This window comes from Panthera leo, chromosome F3 (genome assembly GCF_018350215.1).
Source record: "Panthera leo isolate Ple1 chromosome F3, P.leo_Ple1_pat1.1, whole genome shotgun sequence".
NCBI lineage: Eukaryota > Metazoa > Chordata > Mammalia > Carnivora > Felidae > Panthera > Panthera leo.
The window spans coordinates 2,362,187-2,388,769 of record NC_056696.1 but is presented as its reverse complement, the minus strand read 5'-3'; the positions used below and the strand labels follow the sequence as shown (position 1 = coordinate 2,388,769).

General features: G+C 57.2%; 1 protein-coding gene across 3 annotated transcripts; it reads left to right on the top strand.

The window, feature by feature from the left end:
• The first annotated feature begins 8,060 nt into the window (after positions 1–8,060).
• Positions 8,061–23,827, top strand: LOC122211941. Of its 3 annotated transcripts, none has more exons than XM_042925496.1 (2): positions 8,061–9,878; positions 22,579–23,827. In XM_042925496.1, the coding sequence occupies exons 1-2, from the start codon at positions 8,926–8,928 to the stop codon at positions 22,592–22,594; spliced, it is 969 nt and encodes a 322-aa protein (XP_042781430.1). In that variant the 5' UTR covers positions 8,061–8,925; the 3' UTR covers positions 22,595–23,827. The 3 variants fall into 3 exon arrangements, 2 of the variants coding, with proteins under 2 accessions (XP_042781430.1, XP_042781429.1); XR_006198910.1 differs by having other exon boundaries at positions 8,062–9,980; XM_042925495.1 differs by having other exon boundaries at positions 8,069–9,573.
• The last annotated feature ends 2,756 nt before the right edge of the window (positions 23,828–26,583 follow it).

Sequence of the window (26,583 nt, the reverse complement as noted above, 5' to 3'; positions counted from 1 at the left end):
GGTGGCATTGTCTGTGTGCACCCCGGGCTCCTGTTCCCCTGCGTCAACGACGACATCCTGCGACTCTGGTCCCGGAGCTGCTTCGGTGCACAGATGGGGAGCCGCACGCCCTTGTGTATTGGAGCGGGGGGAGGGGCTCCTCCACGGCTGGGTGTCCCCTGACCCTGCTATGCCCTGGCCCCCCGGCCCTCTGCCCTCGTGTAGACGCGCACGTGTTGTCACTCCTCTCTCGCCAGCCTGTTTGAGTGTCGTCCTGGGTACTTGCTTGGTGTCGACAACAGGAAGGTAATCGGCACGAAGTCAGAGGTCCAGCCGGAAGGTGTGGAGACTAAAAGTTGAGCCCTGTCTCGCGGATGTCCCGTTCCTTCAGTTCTAGGTGGGTGTGCGTGTGCTCTGGAATTCTTTTTCTGTCAGCAAGAAGATAGGCTTTTCGTTACGCGAGTGTTCCTTTTTTGGGAAAATGAAGCGTCTCTAACGAAAGTGAATGAGCTAGGAAGAAAATTCTATCTTGAGACATCTGTCGTTGATGCGAAATATTCCAAACTCAATTACAGTATTTACGTATTTTCATAGAAGTTCTATTTTTGGTTTGCTTGCGAAGACTGAATGAGGAAGCCTCCCGCGGTCGGTAATTATAGAAACGCACAGAAGATCTCTAGTCGGTAGCTGGGGGACGGAGCAGGTGTGCGAGGACCAGCCGTGACTGTGTCGTCAGCAGAGGTGGACGTTCGGGGTTCCAGGGTAAAGCTCCCTGCTGCCTTGCGTTTGGGAGGAACTTTCAGAAACTTCCTTTACGTGACCTAAACAAAAACTCCTCCTCCGATGTGCTTTCTGCTGACCCTTTGGGGGGTGAGAGCGGGCATCTGAGTGATAGGAAAGCTGGTTTGGCGCTTTGTATTTGGTCTTCGGGTGGGGGCGGGGGGCGCGACGACATCCGCTGTTTCCGTTATATTTGGGTTGTTAAATACATTGTCGTCTGCAGACCTGCCCAGGGGGTGGGCCGGAAGCATATGGGAGAGTAGCACAACAGATAAAGTTTCAAGGCGAACTTCTAACGGTCCAAACGGCTTGGTCTCTCGTGATCTTGCTCTGCGACAGATTTTACCACTAGAAATGCGCATTTGTGTCCTTAGAAGGTTATGCGGGGTGGTTTTCTTTGCTGAAAACACACAGCCCTCGAAAGCAGGCCTCTATAACCTGGGAGTGAGCCACTGACAGCGGCGTGGACTGCACGCTTTAGAAGTTAAGGTTGATCTGTGGGGCGCCCGGGTGGCTCAGTCGGTTGAGCGATCGACTCTAGGTTTCGGCTCAGGTCATGATCTCCTGGTTCATGCGTTTGAGCCCCACATCAGGCTCCGCGCTGATGGTGTGGAGCCTGCTTGCGATTCTCGCTCACTCCCCCTCTCTCTGCCCCTGCCCTGCTTGCTCTCGCTCTCAAAAATAAATGCATACACTTCAGAAAAAAATTTTTTAGGTTGATGTAAACAGCCACAAGGTGGTAGTGGTATTTTATGTGTACACAGAGCCTCATGAATGTTGTCTCACAGACTTTCTGAGTTACGGGCCGGGCTCCATTTCAGGAATACAAGAAGCGGCAGCGACTTGTCTTAAAGGCTGGAAGCAAAGGCAGGAAAGTAAAGATGAGCAAGTGGGGCCACAGCAAATTAAAAACCTTCGGCACAGCAAAGGAGGCCAACAACAGAAGGAAAAGGGAACCTGCAGAATGGGAGAAAGAGATCTGCAGATCGTCTGTCTGGTGGGGGGGGCTAATGTCCAAAACAGGCGGAACTCAACACAACTCAATAGCAAAAAAAAAAAAAAAAAAATCCGATTAAAAAATAGTGGGAGGCTCGGAACAGACATTTCTCCAAAGAACACGTCCAGATGGCCACCAGGCACCGGAACAGATGCTCAGCGTCACCGATCCCGAGGGAAATACAGGTCAACACCACAGCGAGAGAGCACCGCACACCTGTCAGGACGGCCGTCTTCAGAAACACAGAACAGCCAGTGTCAGCAGGGATGCGGAGAAGGGGGACCCCTCGTCCAGTGCAGGTGGGAATGCGACCCGGTGCGGCCGCTCTGGAGAACAGCGCAGAGGTCCTTTGAAAAATTGAACGTAGAATGACCCTGTGACCCAGGAAGTCCTCCGCTGGCTGTTTGTCTGAGGGAGACCCTGATCGGGACCCTAATTAGGACCCTCACGCTCACGGCAGCATTGTTTACAGCAGCCGAGGCGAGGAAGCCACGAGTGTCCGTGGAAGGGTAGGTGATGATACGTATGTGATTATACATATGATACTGGGATATGACCCAGCCATAAGGAAGAATGAAACTTGCCCCTTGGAACAACACAGATGGACCTGAGGACATTTCACTAAGCGACATGGGTCAGAGAAAAGTACCATAGGACCGTGTTTATAGTGAAACCTGAAAACCCGAACCCTGAGCTCATAGATACAGAGAATAGATTGGGGGCTGCCAGGGGTGGGGGTGAGGGTGAAATGGGTAAAGAGGATAAAAAAAAAAAAAGGCCTTTCCTGTTGACGTGACCCCATTTTGTTCATGTCCTTTCATCTCGGAAGTGTAGGTCCAGGCTGGGGCTGAAGGGGCCCTTGTTCTAGAGTGTGGTATAAGGGATGCCTGTTACAAACTCCTGGGAAAGCTTTTTTCCCTCCTGGATTCGAGAAAGGCAAATGAGGAGAAATGTTCTACTCTGCTCTGCCCCTCACTTCTCTTCCTTGAATGTGATGTGGGTGTCTGATGCTCTGAGCAGTGGCAGCCATATTGTAGTCATGAGGGGAAGGTGGCGAGAATCTCAGAGACACCAGATCTGACATTACTGCATCACTGAACCAATGTCAGCAACCCTCTACCTTCCTACTTGAGGGAAAAATACCCACCCACCCCCATGTGTTGAAGCCACTGCTGGTCAGAATTTCTGTTACTTGCAGCCGAAGGGATTCCTGACCAGCATGAAAAAGGTACTGGGGGAGTGCGGAGGAAGACTTCCTGGCCGAGGGAGCGTCTGAGATCAACTTTGGAGGGTGAATGTGTGAAGGGCGTTCCAGGCTGAGCACTGAGGGGCAAGGGTGTAGAAGTTCCAGAAGCCTCCCAAGTTTTGATAATGCTGAATACAGCTGCTAAAACACCCACGTGGAGATTTTAGTGTGGATAGAAATTTCACCTGCTTCGGGGAGACACCCAGGAGCGTGATTGCTGGATCGTACGGGAAGGGTGTGTTTTTTAGGTTTTGTTAAGAAGGCACCAAAATGTCCTTCAAAGTGGCTGCACGACTTTGCATCCCCACCGGGCAGGGAAGGAGAGTTTCCGCTGCTGCAGATCCCCACCTCATTGGCTGCTGTCACTGGACCTCCACCCTTCCACTAGGCATGTGTAGTTAAGTGGCCATTAAAAAAAATATTTTTAACGTTTATTCATTTTTGAGAGAGAGAGCATGAGCAAGGGAGGGACAGAGAGAGAGGGAGACAGAATCCGAAGCAGGCTCCAGGCTCTGAGCTGCCGGCACAGAGCCCAACATGGGGCTCAAACCCACAAACCGTGAGATCATGACCTGAGCCGAAGTTGGATTCTTAACTGACTGAGCCCCAGGGGCCCTGTTAAGTGGCCATTTTGACACGGGAATATTCCAAACTCTCGAAAACACAACATGTCAAATATTCTCTCGTTTTTCCAGAGTGAAAGTAATTTTTTTTTTTTTCTGATTAGAAAGGTATCAAGTTAGCGTCTGGATGGCTCAGCCCATTAAGCCTCCGACTCTTGATTTCTGCTCAGGTCATGATCTCACAGTTTGTGGGATCGAGCCCTGCATCGGGCTCTGCGCTGACAGCGTGGAGTCTTGGGATGCTCTCTCCCTCTCTCTCTGCCCCTCCCCCCCCCAAACAAACAAACAAACATTAAAGAAAAGTAAGAGGTTGACACTGAAGGATAACAAGACAACACTAAAGTTGTTACATATATTTAATTATGGTTCTACCCCCTGGAGGTAAGACTCCTGCTGCATACTCGTCCAGAGCATATTCTGTGGCTGTCTTATTACCTTCAAAAGAACTCGATACTATAATGTGGACTCGTCTCTACATGTACAACTATAGACCTACATCCTCGCGTTTGATCGTTACGAGAGATTTCGTTATCAGGATCCTGGCCAGTTACTTAACTTCTTGTTGATGGCCGCTGGATGGTCTTCTTTCCCGCTATTGTAGCGGTCGGTGCAGCCCTGTGGAACCAGTCAGGATTATGGGAACACAAATTAAACAAATTAAATCAATCAAGAGAAACGATTGTCCCGGGAGAAGTCTCTGGCGTGGGGCTGATGTGGCTCTAAGTCTTTCCCGGGGCTTGGGATCGGCAGGCTGGCCGTCTCCCTCGCGGTGGAAGATGGCTCCCGGGAGCCTAACAACTATCTTCTCAGAAGAGGAAGCAAGCTCTCTTTAAAAAAATGAAAATAAAATCAGCTCCTGCATTTACTCATTTACTCTAATTGGCCTGGCGTGGCCAGGGGCCCAACCCTGAGCCAGTCTTTGTGGCCGGGAGGCTGGTTTGATTGGCCAGGCGTTGGAGCCCCTTTACGAGGGAGGCCGTCGGTGCTGGCGGGTGGGGGAACCACAACGTCCTCGTGAACGTCGTTAACGTGCGCAAGACGCCCCCACCACGTGCAGCTGTTTCCAAGGACGGGCTCCAAAGAGGATATGTTGACTCGACAGATTTGCACACGTGCCAATTTCCTCCCTGTGCCCAAAGGACTGGTCTTTGCCACTGTGGCAGAAGAGAGTAAGACGGTGTCGTGTTGCTCTTTTGATTAGAACACCGTATTAGGGCTCTCCAGAGAAATAGAACAACTAGATGCGTGTATATGCACATACATAGCAGGAATATACGTCGTATACACATATAAGGAATATTGTATATGTATGATGTATACATACATATATATATAAATAACGTGATCACAGAGGCCGACAAGTCCCAAGTGTGCAGTCAGCAAGCTGGAGACCCAGGAGGGGTGATGATACAGCTCTAGTCCGAAAGCCAGCAGGCTGGGGACCCGAGAAGAGTGGATGTTTCAGTTCAAGTCTATAGACAGGAAGAAGCTAATGCCCCAGCTTAAAAACAATGAAGATAGAGGGTTTTCCTCTTAACTCTGGGGGCCTCAGCCTTTTTGTGCTAGTCAGGCTTCAACTGATTGGGCGAGGCCCACCCACGTAGGGAAGGCAATCTGCTTTGCTCGGGCTACTGGTTTAAATGTTACTCTCGTCCAGAAACAGCGTCACAGACACATCCAGACTAACATTCGACCAAACGTCTGGGTACCCCATGGCCTAGTCAACTTGATATGTAAAATCAGCTATCATAGATCGTGTCCTCCTGATACTCCCTTGGTTGCCAAGACCTGGGCAGATTCTTTGGAAACAGGACTTTTTCTCTGTTCTAAGCTAGATGGACCCTTGGCTTCATCCTCCACTAAGAGGAAGGGGCCCTGACCGGAAAGGGGTTTGGCCCCATTTCCTTGCCAAGAGGAGGAAGTGGAATTCAGATATCTGCTTCTGTGTCCCAGGCATCATTCCCCAGACCCTTTTACTTCACCACCTGGGCCGCCTGTCTTGGTGGCCCTGGAGCGTTCTCCACTGAAGGGACCCTGTTCTGGGAGCTCTCATGCAGAGTAACGGACATGAGGGGTGACAGGGTCCGTGAGGGTCACCAAGGCCGGGTGAGCGAAGGGATTGTTGGGGAAAGCGCCAGACTCAGCTCTGCCGTATTCTTGGCCGTGACCGGGCTGCGGGTCACATGCATTCTTTCAGCAAATCTGCATCGCGCCCGGTCGCACTGTCCCTGCGATTCCCACCAGGCACCCTTCACACCTGCTCATCGGCCACAGCGCCTGAGGTTTGATGCACATCTGGGGGCGGGTCTCTGGCACACTCAGCCTTCCAGGAGGGAGGTGGGGTGCAGGGAAGGCGCAGCTGGTTCAGGGGTCGCTGGGAGCAGCTTTCCTGGCCCAGGGCTGAGGGGCTGTGGGTCACAGGTGCAGCAGGGACCCGGTCACAGCGTGGGGCGGTGGCGCTCGGGCGCCCCCTGGCGGCGGCCCGCCGTCCTCGCCTCCCCTCCCTCCACAAGCCGGCTGGGCAGGTGCTCTCTGTGCTCGTCCCATTTTACAGTTAGGGAAACCGAGGCGAAGGTGTCTGCAGTGGATGCGCCTGAGGTGGAATGTGCAGCCGGGAAGGTCGCACAGTCCGCACCGGGTCCAGGAGGGCTAATGCGACCTCAGGGTGCATCAAACAGGAAGGTGTCTGTGGAGCCGTCCTGGCCCCAGCCCACCTGACCCGTCCCTGGGCACCCCACTCGGGGGAGGTCCCCAGCAAACGGCAGCACGTCCAGCCTGCGTGGCCAGAGCGGTGGGGGAGCATCGGGGGCAGCTGGGGGCTGCAGGGACACGTGTGGCTGGCGTGGAGGGATTTGGGTGGGTGTGAGGAGACCCTTCCTGGTGCTGACGGCCCGTCTGGGGGGCACAGGGCCCCAGGACCACCACCCCTCCGCTCTCCCCACTTTCCTCTGACCCGGGGTCCCCACGCACAAGCAGGCAGTCACTAAAAACTGGCATCCGTCTCCGTAAAACACAGTAAGCCCAGTCGGTTCCGCGTTGATCCACACGCGTGGCTGTAGCACGTTGGCCCGGAGGGGCGGGGGCCGGGGGGTGGGGGTTCAATGACGAACACGGATTCCTCGCGGCTCTGGAGGCTGGGGCCCGAGATCCGGACGCTGGCCGAGCAGGGCTGGGTCCACACCGCCACCCAGGCCAGAACCGGGAAGGCTCCTGGGGCTGGAGGCCGCCCCGGCGGGGCTCCCCCAGGTCTCGAAGCCGTGGAAACCCAGAGCTCCAGGCCGCCCAGCTGTCAGCACAGAGCCCCACGCGGGGCTCGAACCCACGCACTGTGAGATCATGACCCGAGCCGGAGTCGGACGCGTAACCGACTGAGCCACCCAGGCGCCCCAGCCCGGTGTCGTGACCTCACCGTGTGGACGCTAGAAGTCCAGATCAAGCTGTGGGCGGGTTGGCTCTTCTGGGCGCCGGGGGGGAATGTGTCCAGGCCTCCCTCCGTGAGCTGCGACGCCGTCTCCTGCCCGCGTCCTCACCGTCTTCCCTCCACACGCGTCTGTGCCCAAGTCCCCCCTTCGGGTGAGGTCATACGGGACCAGGCCCACCCTCCTGACCTCACCGCCTCCTGACGACGTCTTGAAGACGATGTTAAGGTCAGACTCTGGTTCAGCCTGCCTCCTTTGTAGGGAAAACTCCAGATCTTTTCCTCCCCGTCTGTCTCCCTTCCTACTCGCACAGAACCTGTCGCTTCTGACACTTGGGCGCACCAGACGTGTGGCGTTTTCCCCGCCAGCGAGCAATTCTGCGACACGAACCGGGTCCTGTGCTTTAACTCAGTTCTGACCCTGGGCACCCGGGTATCGCGTCGAGCCCCCAGGTGAAGGGCTCTGTGCCCTGAGACCGCCCCCCCGTCCGACGCCAGCGGCAAGTAGTAAGCCCCCCGGGTGACCCATGACTCTGCCAATTTGGCTACAAACCGGAGTTCCCATGATCCCTCCCCCAGGGTGGACTGATCTGCGAGAGCGCCTCACAGAAGTCGGGGAGCGAGGTCCGTGTGAGCTCCAGGCCCGGGTGCCTGTGTCACTCTCCCTGTGCCCCCAGAAGCTCTCAGAACCCGCGACTAGTGGGGTTCTATGGGGGCCTCATCACGTAGGTGTGACCAAGTATTAACTCCATTTTCTGTCCCTCTCCCTTCTCAAGAGAATGGGGCAGGGAGGGGGCTTCTGGAAGTCCCACACTTCCTGAGAATCACCACTTAGTCTTTCCTGTGACCGTCTCCACCCAGGAGCCCATCGGGAGTGGCCTCATTAGAACAGGAGACAGTCGGGGCACCTGGGTGGCTCAGTCGGTTAAGCCCCTGACTCTTGACCTCGGCTCAGGTCACAAGCTTGTGGTCTGTGGGTTCGAGCCCCGTGTCGGGCTCTGTGCCAACAGGGAGGGGCCTGCTTGGGACTCTCTCCTTCTCCCTCACTCGCGTGCAATCTCTCTAAATAAACCAGGAAATGGCAAGGGTTTCAGGAGCCAGGGGTGGAGACCAACATGTTTTCTATCAGCTCACAGATCCTGTCTCCAAATTAAGGTCACATTCCGGGGCCCTGGGGCTAGGACGTCAGCACAAACCAACCCTCGACTCACCCCAACCCCAAGTTGCCATAGTTCTTGGCGTCCAGGGCAGGAGTCAGCCATTTCTGAGTCGGCCCCATGGAGCCGGCTTCCTCGGGCAGGGGTCCCCGGGTCCCGCGTGGAGCAGGTGACCGACCTGCCGTGACCCACGCTGACGTGTGTGACCACCTGGGGTGGGCAGACGGGAGAAGAAAGAGCCTAGGTCCGGTCCTGGCCCCCAAATCCCTATGCCCCCCTCTGCAGGTGCCCAGGCCCGCCGGAGACCACTTGCCTTCTCTCTGGTGGGTGGGGGCAGGTGACAGGCGCCCCCATCTGCCGCCCCTGAAAACTCCAGCTTGCAAACGGCCTCCTGTCTCAGGGGCTGGGGGTGCAGACCCCCCCGCCCCAGGAACCGCAGATTTAGCAAATGAAAATACAGGGCACCCAGTTACATCCGAGTTTCAGGCTAACAACAAAATCTTTCTTAGTGTGTTTCCCGAACGTTGCTCAGGACGTGCCGATTCTGCAAAACGACTAGTTTGTTAGACCAGGTGGTCGAGAAAGACCTCCAAGGAATGTTCAGCAGAGGCAGGTGAGACGGAGGGAGCGCGGTGTCGGTCTGGGGGAAAGCGGGGCACAAGGGCTCTAGTGGACCAAGTGCAAAGGGCCTGCGGTCATATGGTCTTGGGTCTTGGCGCGAGCTCATGAGAAAGCAGTTTCTGGGCCCCGCCCCTAACTTAGGGGGACTCACGGTCTTAAAGAAGCCCTCTCTGAGTCTGCCTTCGTCACTCCTCCTAGAGTTTTCTGCATGCATTGCAGGGGGTTCCACTCACAGTCTTGGGGGCCAGAGCCAGCAAGCCCCCCGGGGGTCCCCTTGCCAAACCCCTCCTGCCACTGATGAGGAAACACTCCGGGGGCTTCTCAGGGCCTCATCGAGGAGCACGGGGCCACGGCGAGGGACCAGGTGTTTAGTTCTGTGTGTTTCTGGAAGGAGCCTGGGAACAGGTGCATGGTTTTGGAGAAGGTGCTGCCCCCACCCCCACCCCGGCACTGGTTCCCCGGGGGAAGGAGAACTTCCCGGCCCGCCCTGCCCCTGCCCTGCGATGGCTGCACCCAGAGAACTGAGACAGGAAGTGGGTGGCGGCCGCAGGGAGGGCGGCACCCGTGCAGGCGGTTTACGTGGGAGCCACGAGGACCTTGCCCCACGGCCTCTTCTGGTGGCTTCGAGGGTCAGGACTTGGAGAACGTGGACATGTGACTTGCGCAGAAAGGCCTGGCGAGAAGTTGGAGCTTCTGTGACTTCTGTGCCCCGACAGGCCCGCAGCCCCTGTGCCGGCGACGCCCCGGCCGAGGTGAGCGAGGCCCCAGGCCTGTCCTCTCTCGCTGGGTCTCCGTTTCCTCTGGGGGCTGTGGTGCAGCTGAGCCCAGGAAACGTGCGACGTTGCCGTAGAGACGGTAACCCGCCCAGGTGCCTCACAGCGGCCCTTCCCCCTTCTTCCTGCCTGTCCTCCCTGCTGACTTCTGAGGTCACGGGGAGGGGACTCGGCAAGGGCAGGAGGCACATTTGGGGGGCGTCCCGTCCAGCTCCTGACGGAGGCGGCACAGGAGAGCGGTGTGCGAGAATCTGGCCCTCCGTGTCCTGGCTCTGTGGCCTTCGGTGAGTTACTCAACCTCTCTGTGCCTCGGTCCCACATCTGCAGAACGGAGGTGGTGACAGTCGTGCTTATACCGCACGGGGTTGTCATGACGATGAAACCAGGTAACATTGTCAGTTCTGTGCTTGGCAAGTGCTCAACAGGGTGCCGATGACGTTAAGGGCTCTGATTACGACTGCGGAGGCGGGGTGGGGGAGGGGGACGGGGACGAAGCGCGGGTGAGGGGGGTGGGGGGGTAGGGGGTGGGGGGGGGGTGCTCTGCTGGCGTCCCAAAGCCCGGACACCGTGCTCCTGCCACCTCGTCCTCTTTCCGATGAATCGCCTTTTTGTGGGTAAAAGTTCGGGTCTCTGTCACTGACCTGACTGTGTAACCACCCTGTGACATTGCCGGCATGGCGGCAGGGGGTTGGGGGGGGTGGCGGTGAGGGGGCCCTTCCCCTGACTTCACTCGTCCCCCGCGCGGTTCCAGGGCCATCGGGCACCGCACACCTGCAGCCAGAGACTCTGGAGAACACCTGTTTCCAGGGGGAGGTTGTGCCAGGCTTGGGGGGGCCAGACCACAACCCCGGGGGCCCCGCCCCCGCCCCCGGTCTTGACATGGGGCAGGAGATCCGGCCACACCCGCTTTGCTCACCCAGAAAAAGATGAGGCTTCTATTTCCTTCTCCGAAGCCTGGGCTGAGCGGGTGGGGTCAGGTCCCTCTTTCCGATTTTACTTCCCGTCCCACCCTGGCCCCCCTGTGCCCTGAGCCACCCCACTCGTGCGTCACCTTCCGTCTTCAGCTCCCAGGCCATTAGATACCTAGGCCACCCCAGGGAGCCTCACTCCCGCTCTCTTGGGAGCACGGTGGAGGCGACAGGGACACAGAACCCCTCTTGCTGCCCCAGCCCAGGCCTCCCGCCAGCTCCCTCCAGGCTGTGCGTCCCCTGGCCCCCCACTCCCAGCGCCTCTGCCCCCCACTCCGCCCTCTTCTCTGCACCTGCGGCCCAGGCGGCCTCAGGACCGCAGCACCTGTGCGGCCACACCTCGGGTCCGTCCTCCTGCAGGACGCACAGTGGGCTTGCGGGTGGGGGCCTCTGGATAAATGCCCAGACAGGCCTCCAGGGTCCGGTCCTTAAGAAGGGGAACCGAGAGTTGCTCAGAATTTCCTCATGTGGGCAAATCCCAAGATGAAGTCTTTGTTTTTGTTTTTTTTTGTTTTTTAACAAGTTTCAGCAAAGGAGAAACCCCAGTGGTCAAGCTTTATTTACTGTCAGCTCAATGGAAACAGACGTTTTAATTTAGAGGGAAAATCTGTGGTCCTCGAGTCTCCACCTCCTCCCGCCCCTGGGCACCTGGAGATCCTTCTTGCCGGGCAGAATTACATCCTCAGATCAGCGCCTCAGGCAGCCAGTGCTGGTCACGGGATCTTATCTGCCCTTCCTGTGGGGCTGGGCCCCCAGCCTGACCACCTTAACTGGGGTGGGCGCCGGGCTCCCACTGAGTCAGCCCCGCTCCGGCCAGGCCAGACCCCCCGCACACCTGCCCCGCCGGCCTGTCCTGTTTGGTGCCCGGGTCCCCTCCCCCCAGGGGCCCACCAGGCTATTTCTGAACCGGCGGGGGTGGAGGGGGGGTCGCAGGGTCGGTCCCCCCGGGAGCAGGATGCTGGTGGGGGGACTGCGCTCCGCGAGAGACCCCAGGGCACCTGCACCGCTTTGGGCAGGGGCGGGGCTACCGAGCCACAAAGGAGGCTTGCCTAAGGGAGTTTGTTTTTAGGGGATTGTTTCTCGTGTATTTTTGGCCAGTTGGGTTTTCCTGTGCTTGAATGCAACGCCCTCCGGTCCCTGTGGGCTTGGGCCGCGCCCCCTGCCCCACCTGCCCTCCAGACAGTCCCCTCTCCCCCCTGCAGACACCAGGGGACCCAGGAGGGGGCTGGGAGGAACAGTGGCCCATGGGATGGGGGCACCAGGCAATCCCACCCCTGCTGGCTGGTGTGGGCGGGGGGCACCCAAGCCAGCCCAGAGCAGAGAGGGGTGACTAGAGGGACAGGTGAAGTGACCCTGGGGCGGGGCCAAGGTGCTGGCCTGCTGGCAGGTGCAGGAACCACGCTGTCTGTCACACCCAGCAGATGCTTGATCGGCAGTGCAGGGCTCCCAGGTTTGCCTTGGAACTAGAAGCCTGGGCGGGCCCTTGTTGGGGTAACAGTGACGTGAGGGGGCCTTGGGGACCTTGACCCAGAAGCACGGGGTGGGGTGCTGTTCACTCAGCCTGCTCTTGCCTAGAGGGTGTGACTCGAGAGAGCGGCGTTTGGGACATAGGCGGGTGGCGGCTGAGGCTTGGAGCTGGGAGAGGTCAAGGGCAGGTGCGGCCGGTTGGGGCCGGGGCCGCAGGTGGCTGCTGGGGCGGCCGTTGCCACTTTGGCATTAAGCCAGAGTTTCCTCAAGCTCGACGAGGAGGGGTTGTGGGCAGGGGGCATTCGGAGCACAATCCAAACTTCGGAATGATTTAAATTATTGTATCACGATAGAGATTCTCTGCGGTTCCCGAACGTCTGCGAACTGTCCTTTATCACTGAAATCTGTCCTGTGCTCCCAAAGCAGGCAAGCCAGACCTGCCAGCACTGCCCCTGCTCTGGGCTGAGAGGCGGGGGCGGAGAGGGAGTGTCTGCACCCCCCCTGCAGGGAAGGGTGACCCGGGAGCCCGTAGACCCCGGACCCCAGCGGAGGCTTGACCCCTGGAGGCAGAGTCCGTGATTCTTCTTAGGATCCTCTCCTCCGTTCACGACCAGGCGCCTTTAAAGGGATCTCCTTCGGTGGTTTTTACACAGATGTCTCCGTGCCCCTCTCCCACCCACCTGCCGTCTGGCCGTGTCCCTCCACGCGGACCCTGGTGGCAGTGGCCTCTGTCAGTCTCCACCCTCCAGGAGGGCTGAGATCTGGCACCTTCTCTCCTTTCACCCTTCGCGCCTTTCCTTTGACTTGTGGATTTTTCTGCACCTCCTTCCTTGGTTCCTCTTCCTCTTCCCTCCCCAAGCATGGGGAGCACTTCCCATGCACTTCTGTGTGATGTGGTCACTCCCAGGGAGAACAGGTGTGTTCGATGACACGGACGTCTGTCCTTTAGGCCTCCTGTTTCACGTAACCCGTGGCCACATGGAATACCTACTGGCCATCCCGGAGGCCTCTCAACTTCCTCCTGCTCCAAGCCCAACTCGCTCCTCGACCCCCAGCCCTCGTCCCTCCTTCTCGGAAAGTGGTGTCCCCTGTTCCCCGTCGCCTGGCCCAGAAGGAACAAGGAGGAACGCAGGCTTTGGGGTGGGGCCACCTGGCTCGGACCCCAGTTCCGCCAATCCTGTGTGACCCCGCAGGTCCCTGGACCCCTCTGAGCCTCAGTTTCACAGCACATGAACTGTGCCCGTCTTAACGGATCTCTGGGGAAAGAATAAATAAAGGAGATACTCCACGGGAGTATCCACCTCCACGGGACGTGGCCACACAGGTGACACTAAGAAGGAGCCACACCCACCTCCACGCCCAAGCTCCGTCAGTGACAGGATCCTTGGGCTCCACCCTGAACTCCCCCAGCAGCCCCCTTCCTGTCCTGTCACCCTCGTGCTCTCCTGCTCCAGTCCAGCTGCAGAACACCTTGCAAAAATGCCACAGCTTGGGGCGCCGGCGTGGCTCAGTCGGTTGAGTTTCCGACTTCAGCTCAGGTCATGATCTCACGGTTCGTGGGTTCGAGCCCCATGTCAGGCTCACTGCCCCCTTCGGATCCTCTGTCCCCCTCTCTCTGCCCCTCCCCTGCTCATTCTCTCTCTCTCTCAAAATAAATAAACTTTAAAAAAAGCTTTATAAAAAACATTTTAAAAACTTTTAAAAATGCAACAGCTTTATTGAGAAATAATCCACATACCGTGTGATTCATTTGTTGAAAATGGATAATCAGTGGTTTGTAGTGTATTCGCAGTGTCAACCACCACCACAACCAACTTCAGAACATTTCTATCCTCCCCAAAAGAAGCCCCGGGCGACCGACAGTCACTTTCCATTTCTGCCTCCGTCCCCAGCCCTAGGCAACCACAAATCGACTTTCTGTCTGTATGGATTCGCTTATGCTGGACATTTTATATTCATGGAATCATACACTGGGTGCTCTTTTGTGACTGGCTTCTTTCACTTAGCGTGATGTTTGCAAGGCTTATCCATATTGTACCATGTTAGCATTCCTCTTTAGGGCCAATGATATTCTGCAGGATGGATGGTTATACCACATCTCGTTTATCCGTTCCCCAGATGATGGGCTGAACACCAAATGAGTTATTTCTACCTTTTGGCAACCATGAATAATGCTGCCTATGAAGTTCACGTACAAGTGTTTGTAAGGGCGTATGTTTTCATTTCTCTATATACCTAGCAGTCATATGGTACCTCGGTGTCTAACTTTTTGAGGAACTATTTCCCGAGGTGACTGCACCATTTTATAATCCTCCCAGTGGAGTATGAGGGTTCCGTTTTCTCCACATCCTTGTCAACACTTATTATTTCTCTGTCTCTGTCTCTCTCTGTCTTTCTGTCTGTCTGTCTGTCTGTCTTTTTTACTATATACTTAGTGGGTATGAAGTGGTATGATTTTGATTTGCATCTCCCTGATGCTAATGCTGTGCATATTTTTCCGTAGGCTTATTGACCATTTGTATATCTTCTTTGGAGAAATGTCTATTCAGATCTTTTGCCCATTTAAAAAAAAAAAAAAATCTTTTTTAACATTTATTCATTTTTGAGAGACAGAGAGAGACAGAGCATGAGCGGGGAAGGGACAGAGAGAGGGAGACACAGAATCCGAAGCAGGCTCCAGGCTTCAAGCTGTCAACACGCAGCCCAGTGTGGGGCTCGAACTCACAAACTGCGAGATCATGACCTGAGCTGAAGTTGGACGCTCAACCGACTGAGCCACTCATGCACCACTGCCCATTTTAAAATTGGATTATTTATCTTCTTATCATTGAATTGTAAGAGTTCTTCATGTATTTTTAAAACATGTCTGTTAGCAGATATTTGATTTGCAAATTTTTTTCTCAATTCTATGGGTTGTATTCTGTCTTTCTTGATAGTGTTCTTTAAAGTCCTTTAGAAGGTACAAAAGTTTTCAATTCTGATGAAGTCCAAAGTAGCTATATTTTACTTTGATTGTTTATGCTTTTGGTATCATATCTAAGAAACCATTGCCTAATCAATCTCAAAACTTATGTCTATATTTTTCCTCTAAGATTTGTCATTTTATCTCTACAGTTAGGTCTTTGATCCATTCCGAGCTAATTTTTGTATATGGTGTGAGGTAGGGATCTAATTTCTTTCTTCTGCATGTGGATATTCAATTGTCCCAAAACCATTTGTTGTAAGGACTCTTCTGGCCCTATTGATTTGTATTGGCTCCCTTGTCAAAGATCAGATGGCTGTAAATGTGAGGGTGTATTTCCGGACTTAATCCCATCCCATCGACCTATATGTCTACCCTTGTGCTGGTACCACAGTCTTGATTACTACAAGAGGGTAAGTTTTGAAATAAAAAAGTGTGAGCCCTCCATCTTTGTTCTTTTCCAGGACTTTTTCCTTCCTTTCTTTCTTTCTTTCTTTCTTTGTTTTTTTTTTTTTTTTTTTTTTTTTTTTTTTTTGGCTATTCTAGGTCCCTTGAATAAAAAAAGAATAATCTGGGTCACTCTTTTGCTTAAAGACCTCTTGTAATTTCCTGTGGACTTCGGGGCTGTTGGTGCACAGGCTCTGGTCTCCTGGGATTCGCTGTAAGGGTGGGTTGTGGGGGAGGGCCAGCAGGAGCAGGCGGTCCCGCTGTTCCCGCTGACGTCTCCATCGCTCCGGCTGAGTCACCAGTACTTGAATCACAAGCTGGGGAATGTCAGGTAGGTGACAGGCTGGATTTGCTGGGCCTCGGGCCCCTAACCCAGGTGCACTTCTGGATCACTGTGGGAACTCAAAATGCAGATGCCTGGGCCTCGTCACTCACGCAGGCACCTTGAGCACCTGCCACGTGCTGGCCAGACAGAGGAGCCCTTGCCCTTGGGGAGTCTCCACTCCGGGGAGGGGGAAGGCAGGTGGTGAACAAGATAATATCGAATACCCTTAGGTACTCCCGAAGAAAGTAATGGTAACGGCCTCAAGAGTACTGGAAGGGCTACCGTAGGTCAGGTGAGGGGAAAAGTCTCTTAGGAGACAACGTTTCAGCTAAGATCTGAGTGACCAGAGTCTCCCACGAGAAGTTCCTCTGGGATGACCAGGAAGTGGTCCTTGGGGGTGACCACGGGGGACCCCTCCCTGGCCAACCTCAGGCACGGTCCGCACCTAAGGGTGTCCTCGGTTGATGTGAGCCACGTCCTTTTTCGAGAATGACCACGATCTTTTTCCAGAATTAAACATTAAAAAAAAGAATTTTTGTCACGGACACTTCACGCCCCGCCATGGAGCCCAACGCGGGGCTTGAACTCACGACCCTGAGATCAAGACCTGAGCTGAGATCAAGAGTCGGACGCTTAACCGGCGGAGCCCCCAGGCGCCCCCTCAAGAATGACCATTTTTATTTAGTTGGGTTCTTGTCGTGGTCTCCTGTCTCCCGCCTGTGGATATGTTCACGGTCTAACCTTGTTGTATCGTTACCGCTAGTGGGCAGGGGCAGGGACCGGGTCGTCCACGTCCCCGAGGGCAGCGCTGGAGGATTTGCTGCGCGTCGGGAGCTGCGCCGAGTGCCTACTGCCTTACCCCTTCTGACCTTAATAGCGAGCCACGCGGGGTAGGCCTGATCATTGTCCCCACTTTACCAACGAGGAGAACGTGTTGCCTAGAGCCGCTGACTTTCCAGAAGCCACGTGGCTGCCAGATGAGCCGCGGGAGTCTCAACGCAGGAACTAGGTCTTGGGACCTGACGCTCTTGCCCCTTCCCCCCAAGTAAATACCGAAAGGTGCCCCAGCCGATGGGTTCTGCGGATGAAATCCACCCAAACACACACGCATCTAAGCGCTGAGCGTAGATGCGAAAAACTTGCTGTGGTGGTACAACGTGCCTGGAATTTACCATTTTAACCGCGTCTGGGCGTTCGCTTCGGTGGCATTACGCACGCTCAGTGCCGTGCGGCCATCACCGCCGTCGGTCTCCAGAACATTCCGTGTTCTCAAACTTAGACCGTGCCTTCATTAAACTGCAACCCCCCAGCCGTGCCCCCCGGCCTCAGGCCCCTGCCACTCTGCTCTCTGTTTCTCTGAATTTGGCCATTCTAGGTGCACGTGGAATCACGCAGAGTTCACCTTCTCGTGACTGGCGCGTTGCACTTGACGTAACGGTCCTTCTGTTTGCCCATGTGGTGGCAGGGTGGCAGGATTTCCTTATTTTTTAACACTGAATACAACTCGGGGCGCCTGGGGGTGCTCAGTCGGTTGAGCGTCCGACTTCGGCTCAGGTCACGATCTCACGGTCCGTGGGTTCGAGCCCCGCGTCGGGCTCTGTGCTGACAGCTCAGAGCCTGGAGCCTCCTTCAGATTCTGTGTCTCCTCGCTCTCTGCCCCTCCCCTGCTCACGCTCTGTCTCTCTCAAAAATAAATATAAACATTAAAAAAAAAGAGACTTACTACTATTCCATCCAACCCCGTGTCGTTCATCCGTTCACCTGTCCGTGGGTGCCCCGCTTGCTCCCGCCTTTGGGGGCTGTGAATGACGCCCCGGCCACCAAGCAGGTGAGAAGCTCATTTCTGTCGTGGTGAGTAAGGAAATCAGGGCCTCAGTGGAGCAAACGCATCACCTCGTTGGCCTTGCGCCCCCCCACCCCCACCCCCTGCCCCTAGCATCGCTGCAGGGACCCGCTGGCTGGGGCCGGGCCAGACCACGTCCCCGGGGGGGCCAGGCGGTGCACACACCCCTGTAACGGGCACCGGCATCATGTGCTGGGAGCCGCTGCTCCTGGACCCCCGGTGCCTGCGCTGCGTCCCTGGACCCTGGAGGGGGCTCTGCACGGTGGGCGCAAGCCTGGGACTCCTCCGGTCCCCGGTGTCCTCTCCTGGCCTCCTACCTGGTCTCTGGTCCCCGCCCCCCCCCCCCCCCCCCACCAAGGCCGACAGGTGAGGACAAAGTGAAGCCTGAGGGTGTCTCACAGACATGGTTCTCAGACAAAAAGTAATCTGAATAAAGGCTCCAGGAGATGCTGCTCCCAGAACAAAGGGGGGTCTCGGTGATGAAGAGGTGCCTGGGGGGTAAATTACTGAGCTGCTGCAGAAGGAGGTAACCAGACCGCAGGGGCTTGGCTGCCGATGGCCACCGCGCCCGATAGGAGACTGTCCCTTCTCCACACTGCTGTTCAAGGGCATCTGGTTACACCACAGCCGCCGTGTGCTGCGGAGAAAGGACAGCCAGCCGCCCAGAGGCGTAGGCTGCAGAAGGGAGGCTGAGCAGCCATTCCTTCCCCCGGTATTGAGGGAGCACCTGCCGTGGCCCTGGGGGTCGTCGTCCTAGGGCTGGGGAAGCGGTCACCCGCCCGCCCTGCAGGACCTTCTAGTCCTAAAACACTCAAGGAGGTAAAAGGAGCGAGGTATATGTGTTTGATGGAAAGTGCCATGGAGAAAAGGAAAGGAAGCGTGGGCTTGGTCGCGGGCTGTATCTTTCAATAGAGTGGTCAGGAAGGGCCTTGCCGAGATGGTGACGTGGGGGCAAGACCTGAAGAAGAGAGGGAGAGAGCCACAGAGCGTCCAGAAGTGTTCTAGCAGAGAAGGCCGGATGTGCAAAGGCCCTGGGGTGGAAGGCAACGGCAAGGAGGCCGGGGTGGCTGGGGCTGAGTAAGCAGAGGGGAAGAGGGGGCTGGGGGGAGGATGAGGCCAGTGAAGGGCTGGGGGCCGGGCAGACTCGGAAGGGCCTTGTGCACCACTGTGAAAGATGGGACGCGGACACAGGACAGGACCTCAGGCTTCCAGAGGAGAAAACCGGTGAAAGGGGGTGGGTAGTTGCCCCTTCCCCCATGGTTGTCGGTGAGGCTCACGGGACACACCGCGTGGACGCACTGAACGCTGCAGAGCGCCACGAAAACGGGGATTTTCCCCTCACCCGCCTCTGAGGTTCTACAGATAAAGCAGCCGATGATCGGGTTCAGTGGTAACTGTTTCCATCCGCGAGGGCACCGTCAGCGGGCGTCTCCCTGGGGAGGGGTCCCAGGGGGTCAGCCCGGTCTCGGGGCTGCTGCGCTGGGTGTCCACCCCGGGTCCCCGAGGCCCCGAATCCTGCCAGGGGCACCGTGGACGACCAAGCTTCAGGCCTGGGCCGTGGGTGGGGCTGTGTCCGATCCGGGACCTGTTTTATTTGTCATTTTCTCTAGTCTGCACCGGAGCCATAGGCAGCCTGGGATTCAGCAACTCAGGCGAGAGGGAGGGGTAGGTGGGGAGGAGTAGGTGGGGAGGGGTGGGGGGATGGGTTAGAGAGGGAGGGGTAGGTGGAGACAGGTAGGCAGCCTGGGATTCAGCGACTCAGGACTCAGGCGAGAGGGAGGTGTAGGCAGGGAGGGGTAGGTGGGGTGGGGTAGGATGGGGAGGGGGAGAGGGGAGGGGGAGGGAGAGAGGGGTAGGTGGGGAGGGGTGGGGGGAAGGGGAGGGTGGGGGGACGGGGAGGGTGGGGAGAGGGAGGGAGGGAGGGGAAGGGTGGGGGAGGGGGGAGGGGAGGGGTGGGGGAGGGGTGGGGGGGAGGAGGGAGGAGTAAGGACATCCTCTTCTTTGGGGGGAGCGTTTTCTTTGGCCTCAGTCCCCAGGAGAAAACATTCCCAGGAGAGATCTTTGTAACCTGGGTTGACAGGGGCGGGGCCAGGCGTCCCTGGGGCTCAGAACCTCTGAGCTGCTAGAGAGAGGGCTGAAATCAGTCGGGAGGGGGGCGCCTGGGGGCCTCAACGGACCTGGACCTCGGCTCAGGTCATGATCTCACCTTTTGTGGGTTCGAGCCCCGTGTCGGGCTCTGTGCGGACGGCTCGGCGCCTGGAGCCTGCCTCCGATTCTGTGGCTCTCTGCCCCTCCCCCGCTCGTTCTCTCCCCCCCCCCCCCCCCCCCCCCCCCCCCCCCCCCCCCCCCCCCCCCCCCCCCCCCCCCCCCCCCCCGTCTCTCAAAAATAAACATTAAAAACAATTGAAAAAAGAAACGAAGGGAGGGAGCCCACCCCCCAGGTCCTTCCGAAGCCGCAGCAGGGAAATCTCCAAGGGGTGCTGCTCATGGAGAACCGGCCTCTCCCCGACCTGCAGGGTCCGACCGGAATGTCCCCACGCTGTCCGGGTCGCAGCCCCGTCTGTCTGTCCCGCTAGGCCACGGCCAGGCCGCAGCCCCGGGCCTGCACACCACGGGTGCCCAGTAGACCCTGTCCTGCACGAACGGATGTTTGTCCGCGGTCCATCCGCGAGCCCCGTGTGCCCTTCCCTAGCGTCCTGAGGGCTACAGCCCCCAGCGCGGGCTCCTGCACCGGGCCCAGCGAGCCGTCCCTCAGGGTGCCAACTCTATCATTTTCTTTCTGGCAACAACCCTTGGGATTATTAAAAGTGTCTTTGAAATGAGCCCTTTAATTTACAGGATGAGTCCCTCCCCTGGGAAGGGGCCTTTCCCGGGGTTCCAGGAGCTTCTTGGCAGGATGCCCTCCCAAGGCAAGAGCGCCCCGAGAGCCTGTGGCTGCGATCAGCCGGGCGGGGGCCCCTGGGGGACAGCAAGGGCCGTGGGGCGCTGTCCGGCTCTCCCCAGAGACCCCCGAGGAGGTCCCTTCCGCCGAGACCCAAAGTCTGGGGACTCGGGGTCCCTGCAGACGTGTTCCCCTGCCCCCGGATGCTCCCTTCACCCCGAGCAAAGCGCCGGTGCTTTCCTGCCGCTCTGGGCCTGTGCGCGTTTGCAGCGGTGGCTTCCCGCGTGGCTGCACGCAGGTGTCCTTGTTCTGGGACCCGGGGCAGAGCCAGGCGGGCCGAACTGGGAGGGGCTTCCGGCCACACCCAGGCAGCTGGGTACCCGTGCCCCGCAGCCCCTGACAGCCTGGGACTTTCCTGGGCCACCTTCCTGCCCCGGGCCTGGGTATTTAAGTCCCCGGTGCTAATTAAAATCCAAGTACCTCTGAGGTCCCCCTCCCGGGGCGCCACCCTCTGGACAGGGGTTTGCAGCCCGCCAGGGGCACCAGGGACACAGGAGCACCGCAGTCAGCTGGGGGTGCCCTCAGAAGTTTCACTGGTGGCGTCCAGTCCTTTGGGACAACGAGAACTCGGGGGTGGGGGGGAAGCGTGTGGCAGGTGATGTGCGGAGTGTGGCGCGGCCGCTCCTGGGCTCCTCGGGTCTCCGTTACCTGCTGCGCCAGCTGCCAGAGGACTGCAGGGGGCTCGTGTTCTCCCCGAACCCCGGAGCCAGTGAGGTGCACCCCGCCTGTGCGTCGGGGCCCCTCGGGTGTGACCGTCACAGGGTGGTTCGTCTGATGCTCCGTCACACGGAGCCTCTGCCCTTCTGCCCTTACCTGGCGCCTCCCCCTGCACTGGCCTCGCGTCGCGAGGTTTTCCAGCAAAGACGGTTTCCCGGCCGCCTGCGGGCGGCCCTTTCTGCCGGCACCTTAGGGCTCGCAGCCCCCGGTGGCGATTGCTGACCGACTGACGCCGGACAGGCTTTCAAGGCCAAGCCCATTCACAGCCTTAAAAAGGCAGGTTTGGGGGCACCCGGGGGGTCAGTCGGTTGGGCATCTGACTTCCGCTCAGGTCATGATCTCACGGTTCGTGGGTTCGAGTCCCGCATCGGGCTCTGTGCTGACAGCTCAGAGCCTGGAACCTGCTTCCGATTCTGTGTCTCCCTCTCTCTCTGCCCCTCCCCTGCTCACGCTCTGTCTCTCTCTGTTTCTCAAAAATGAATAAACGTTAAAAATAAAAATTTAAAAAGGCAGGTTGCCTCTACCCGCTGGGACGCCCTGTGACCCCACCCAAGGGCGTCAACGTGTCCCCGCCTCCTGTCACCCACTGACTCTGGCAAACTTAGGGAGGGGCTGTTAGTTTTTCGGGACGATCAAGCTAATTTTTTAAAAAATATCATCCTGGTAGACTCTCTTCTGACCCTTTCTGACGACACGATGACATGTTGGGCACGTTTCCAAGCGTTCCCGCCTGGCTGGCCGCCAGGACCCGTGGAGGGCAGAGCCTCCAGCCGCCGAGGTGGCCCCCCGGCGCCCCCAAGATCAGCTTCCCGGTTTCCATGTTGCGACATTAACCAAACCACAGAGGTTCTGACATGTCTGTTTCTTCTTTCACGAACCTCCGGGCACAACGGGGGGCATGCCCGCTTCCTGCTCACATGCACGGGCGGCAACGACCTTGCCGTCCAGGAAGTGAGGTCAGGCCGACGCCCGGACAACCTCGGGGCCGCCCCCTGGCCCGGCTCCCCGTCTTCTGCACCAGTTGACCTTCTGTGGTTCTTACAAAGAGCACACAGAGCGTCCCCAAAAGCCACCGGGTCGGCGCCGGGCTGGGCTCTCGGACCCTCGCAGCCGTCGGAGGCCGGGCCCGCGGGCAGGTGCAGGCCGGGCTCCCAGGCTCCGGGCCCCCTCGTGGAGGGAGCCCCGGGGGGAAGGGGGTGCCTGCAGGCCCCGGAGAGCCCCGCGATTCTCTTGCGCATCAAGCCCTTGTTTTGTTCTTCCTGTTTAAAAACTTGAAACAGAAAACAAAGGGGTCACATGTTGTTCTCTCTGAAGTTCTTCAGGTGCCTAACAAACAGCGGAAGACTTTCCAGCCCCTTCGCTTTCGGTTTCGTGTGCTCCCTACAACAAGGTTCTGGAAGGTTCCCGAGCGGAGCAGATGGCAGTGCAGGCCGCCCCCGATGCGTCCACTGGCGCCTCCTGCTCCTGTGTCCCCCCCGCCCCGCGTGGACGGGAAACCGCTCTCTGTGGGAGAGAAATAGAAGCAGAAGCGTCCCCGCCGCGGGAGCAGAGCCAGTAGAGGCGCTCGGGGATGTCGCCCGGGATTCGTCACACTTGGCGCGTGGACCGCCGGAGCGACAACATTTGAAAACCACTCCGGTCTCACCGACAGAAAGCCAAACTCACCACGAGGCCCTCCCGAGCCCGTGGCCGGACCATGCAAGGTCATTCCCACGTGGGCGAGGGTGGCCGTGTGACCTTGGGGACCCCAGGTCTGAGTACGACGAGCCGGCTCGCGCCCCGCGCCCTCCCCTCTCTGCCCGAGGCCTCCGGCGGACCCTCTGAGGACAGCCCGTGGGTGAGGTCTCAGAGGCCCGGCTGCGTGTGCTGGGCGGACGGCTGGCTCGGCCGACGGGAGGGCTTTCTGCCAGCCTGTCCCTGGCATCCTGCCATCCCCTGGCGACCATAAGTTCACCAAGTCCCTTGGTGGGGACAAGTCCCTTCAGGGGGACAGTTTGGGATTCCGAGGTACCCCCAAGCACAAGTGACGTGGGAAGCAAAGGCAGAAGAAAAATGTGAATTTCCTCACTGTCTACACCCCACTGACAGTCCTTGAGACAGACAGAGTGACCCTCCTCCAGGGCCCCAGCTGCCTCGATGACGACGCTTTGCTCAGGGCAAGAGGCAGCCGTAGCTTCACATTAGCCCCACGTCCGGGGTCCTGTATGTCTGCTTTACCACCCACACATTCCTCTGGAAACTTCCTTTATCTCTGCCGCCCAGATACATGCTAGCAATCCTTTCCAAGCTTATGGTCCCCGGATGTGCACCTGAAGGGTCTCATGACCGAGGTTTGACTGAACAGTAATAAGTGATCTTATCCTAGCGGCAGCTAGCCCCTGGTTTCCAAATTCCTTAGGGACTTCCGCTGTCTCTAACCCCCTCCCAACCTGAGGGTCCCTAATCAGTCAGTCGGCACAGCCCAGGGCAGTGCTGCCTGCCCCTGGATCCTGTGTCCGTGCTTTTGTTATTATTTTTTAATGTTTATTTATTTTTGAGAGAGAGACAGAGCGCAAGTGGGTTAGGGGCAGGGAGAGAGGGAGACACAGAATCCGAAGCAGGCTCCGGGCTCCGAGCCGTCGGCACAGGGCCCGACGCGGGGCTCGAACCCACGGACCGCGAGATCGTGACCCGAGCCGAAGTCGGGCGCTTCACCGACGGAGCCCCCCAGGCGCCCCCAACTGTTTATGTTTTAAGGGAAGACGTAGCATCGGACCTTGTGACCTCAGCACCTGCCCTGCAAGGCTGGGTGCCGTCCACAGCGTCTGACACGTCTCTGTCCTCCTTGGAGCCCCAGGTGGGTTACTGGCTTCACCGGCATCTGTGAACACGGCCCCCTCGGAGGGACGTTCTCTTGCTTTGCGGAGGACAGTCCCGTGAGGCGCGTCCTCCTTCACCTTGACCTCGACTGACATGAAGCGATCTGAGGCGACGGTGCGCTTCTGTGGTGATTTACTTTTGTTAATGTTTTATACGCCAGCTCCTCTCCAGTCCCGTTTTCCTGTGGGAACTGGAAGGGTTCTCCAGCATTTTTCTCACTCTTGGCGTTGGCCTCGAGGAGTTAGCAGAATTTTGAGCTATGCTCTCTCGGCAGCCATCTTGTGGTGTGCAAACGAAAACAAAAACAAAATGCACGACACAAACACCAGTTAGTGGCTTAGAGCAATCGTTGTCTAACGGTGTCCTGTGTGGTCGACTCAGCCTACGTGATAAAGATATCTTTAGTTCACAAATATCTTATTAGAACACTGGGAGGACCTGGGAATGCGAGCTGGTGTGGCCACTCTGGAAAACAGGATGGAGGTTCCTCAAAAAGCTGAAAAGAGAACAACTACCCTACGACCCAGCAATGGCACTACTCGGCATTTCTCCACGGGGTACGGGTGTGCTGTTCGAAGGGCCGCGTGCACCCCCATGTTTACAGCAGCACTATCGACAAGAGCCAAAGTATGGAAAGAGCCCGAATGTCCATCGATGGATGAATGGAGAAAGAAGAGGTGGGGGGCGCCTGGGTGGCGCAGTCGGTTAAGCGTCCGACTTCAGCCAGGTCACGATCTCGCGGTCCGTGAGTTCGAGCCCCGCGTCGGGCTCTGGGCTGATGGCTCGGAGCCTGGAGCCTGCTTCCGGTTCTGTGTCTCCCTCTCTGTGCCCCTCCCCTGGCCACAGTCGGTCTCTCTCTCTCTCTCTCTCTCTCAAAAACAAATAAGCATAAAAAATTTAAAAGGAATGGTTATGATGATAAATTTTATGTTATGTGTATTTTACGCTAGTTACAAAGAAAGCAAAAAAATTGTTAGTGTTTCCAGGTGTTACTGAGTAGGGTAGTGAGTGAGCCAAGGGTCTCCAAAGTAACCGGCAGGAAGTTATGCTGCCCTTTTGGATGTGATACAGAAAACTCGTTATTAACGGGAGCCCCTAATTTGACCCTATGGTTGGGAATGTTGAAAAGGGAGCTGCATCCCGTTGAAACCGTGGTCAGCTCGCTAGGACTGCCCAGAAGCGAATATACTGCCCCATAGGCTCATGGGAAGGAAGACTGGGGTCAAGGCCTAGGGCATTTCTTTAAAAGCTGAGCACCAGGGTTCCCGGGTAGCCTATCCTGGCCCCAGAAGGAGCCCCAGAGACAGACGCCCTGGGCGTCCTTCCTTCCGGTCACCACGGGGGTTAAGTCTTGGCTTAACCTACGGATCAACGGCAGCGGTCTCCGGGGAATGATCACGGAGAAGGTCAGAAGTTAAAAAGGAAAAAGCACTGAGCGTTTTTAAAAAGGGAATGCTACGTGTCTGTAGATGGGATATTTTGGGGGGTGCCGTCACGATGCTGCTCTGTGGGTTGACGCCGTGGGAAGTTCGCACCTTGTACTTTCGTGCTTTACAAGTGAGATCATTCCGGACGGTCCAACTTAAACCTTCCTCTGTCGTGTTCCCAGGATACGTCCCACGTACACCTGTCACCACCCTCACCCCGTCACGGGCGTCTCTCCCATCACACAAACGGATGACTCGAAGTCCGTTGTACGTGTGCCTCTAGAAGCCAGACTAGAGGACGTTCTGTCCCTTCTGGGGACTTCTGAGCTTCGAGGCTGATAACGTCAAGACACACGGAGCTTTCACTCCACCTGACCCCACCGTTCCATGAGCTGGAGGCTTCTCCGGCCGCTCAGAAAGCGGCTCGTACGTGGGCTTTCTGTCTACATTTCGGGGCCAAAGAACACCCGAGACTGCTCTCCCTGAGCCCAGGAACTTGGCCTTGCCTCTACCCTTTGATTCTTCCCTCCGGGACTCTTCATTCTGATGCCCTGATTCTGGACTCAGGAGGACTGTCTGTCCTTCCCAAGGCCTGTCTTGGAACAAAGACTCAGGTAACCAGGGCAAGATCACCGTAATCCTTATGAGTACAGGATCCAGTGCAATTAGATCTGAGTAAAACATGCTTGAGGGCGATATTCGAGATGAATGTTTAAAATTTTTTTAACGTTTATTATTGAGAGACAGAGCACGAGTGGGGGAGGGGCAGAGAGAGAGGGAGACACAGAATCCGAAGCAGGTTCCGGGCTCCGAGCTGTCGGCACAGAGCCCGACGCGGGGCTCGAACTCACGGACCGTGAGATCATGACCTGAGCCGAAGTCGGACGCTCGACCGACTGAGCCCCCCCGGGTGCCCCTCGAGATGAATGTTTAAAATAAAATTTGCATAATTATTTTAAGTTTCTTCACTTTATTTGAAGCAAGAACATCCTAAATGATTGTACAACCTAAAACCTGTTTGGAGCGCAGTAGT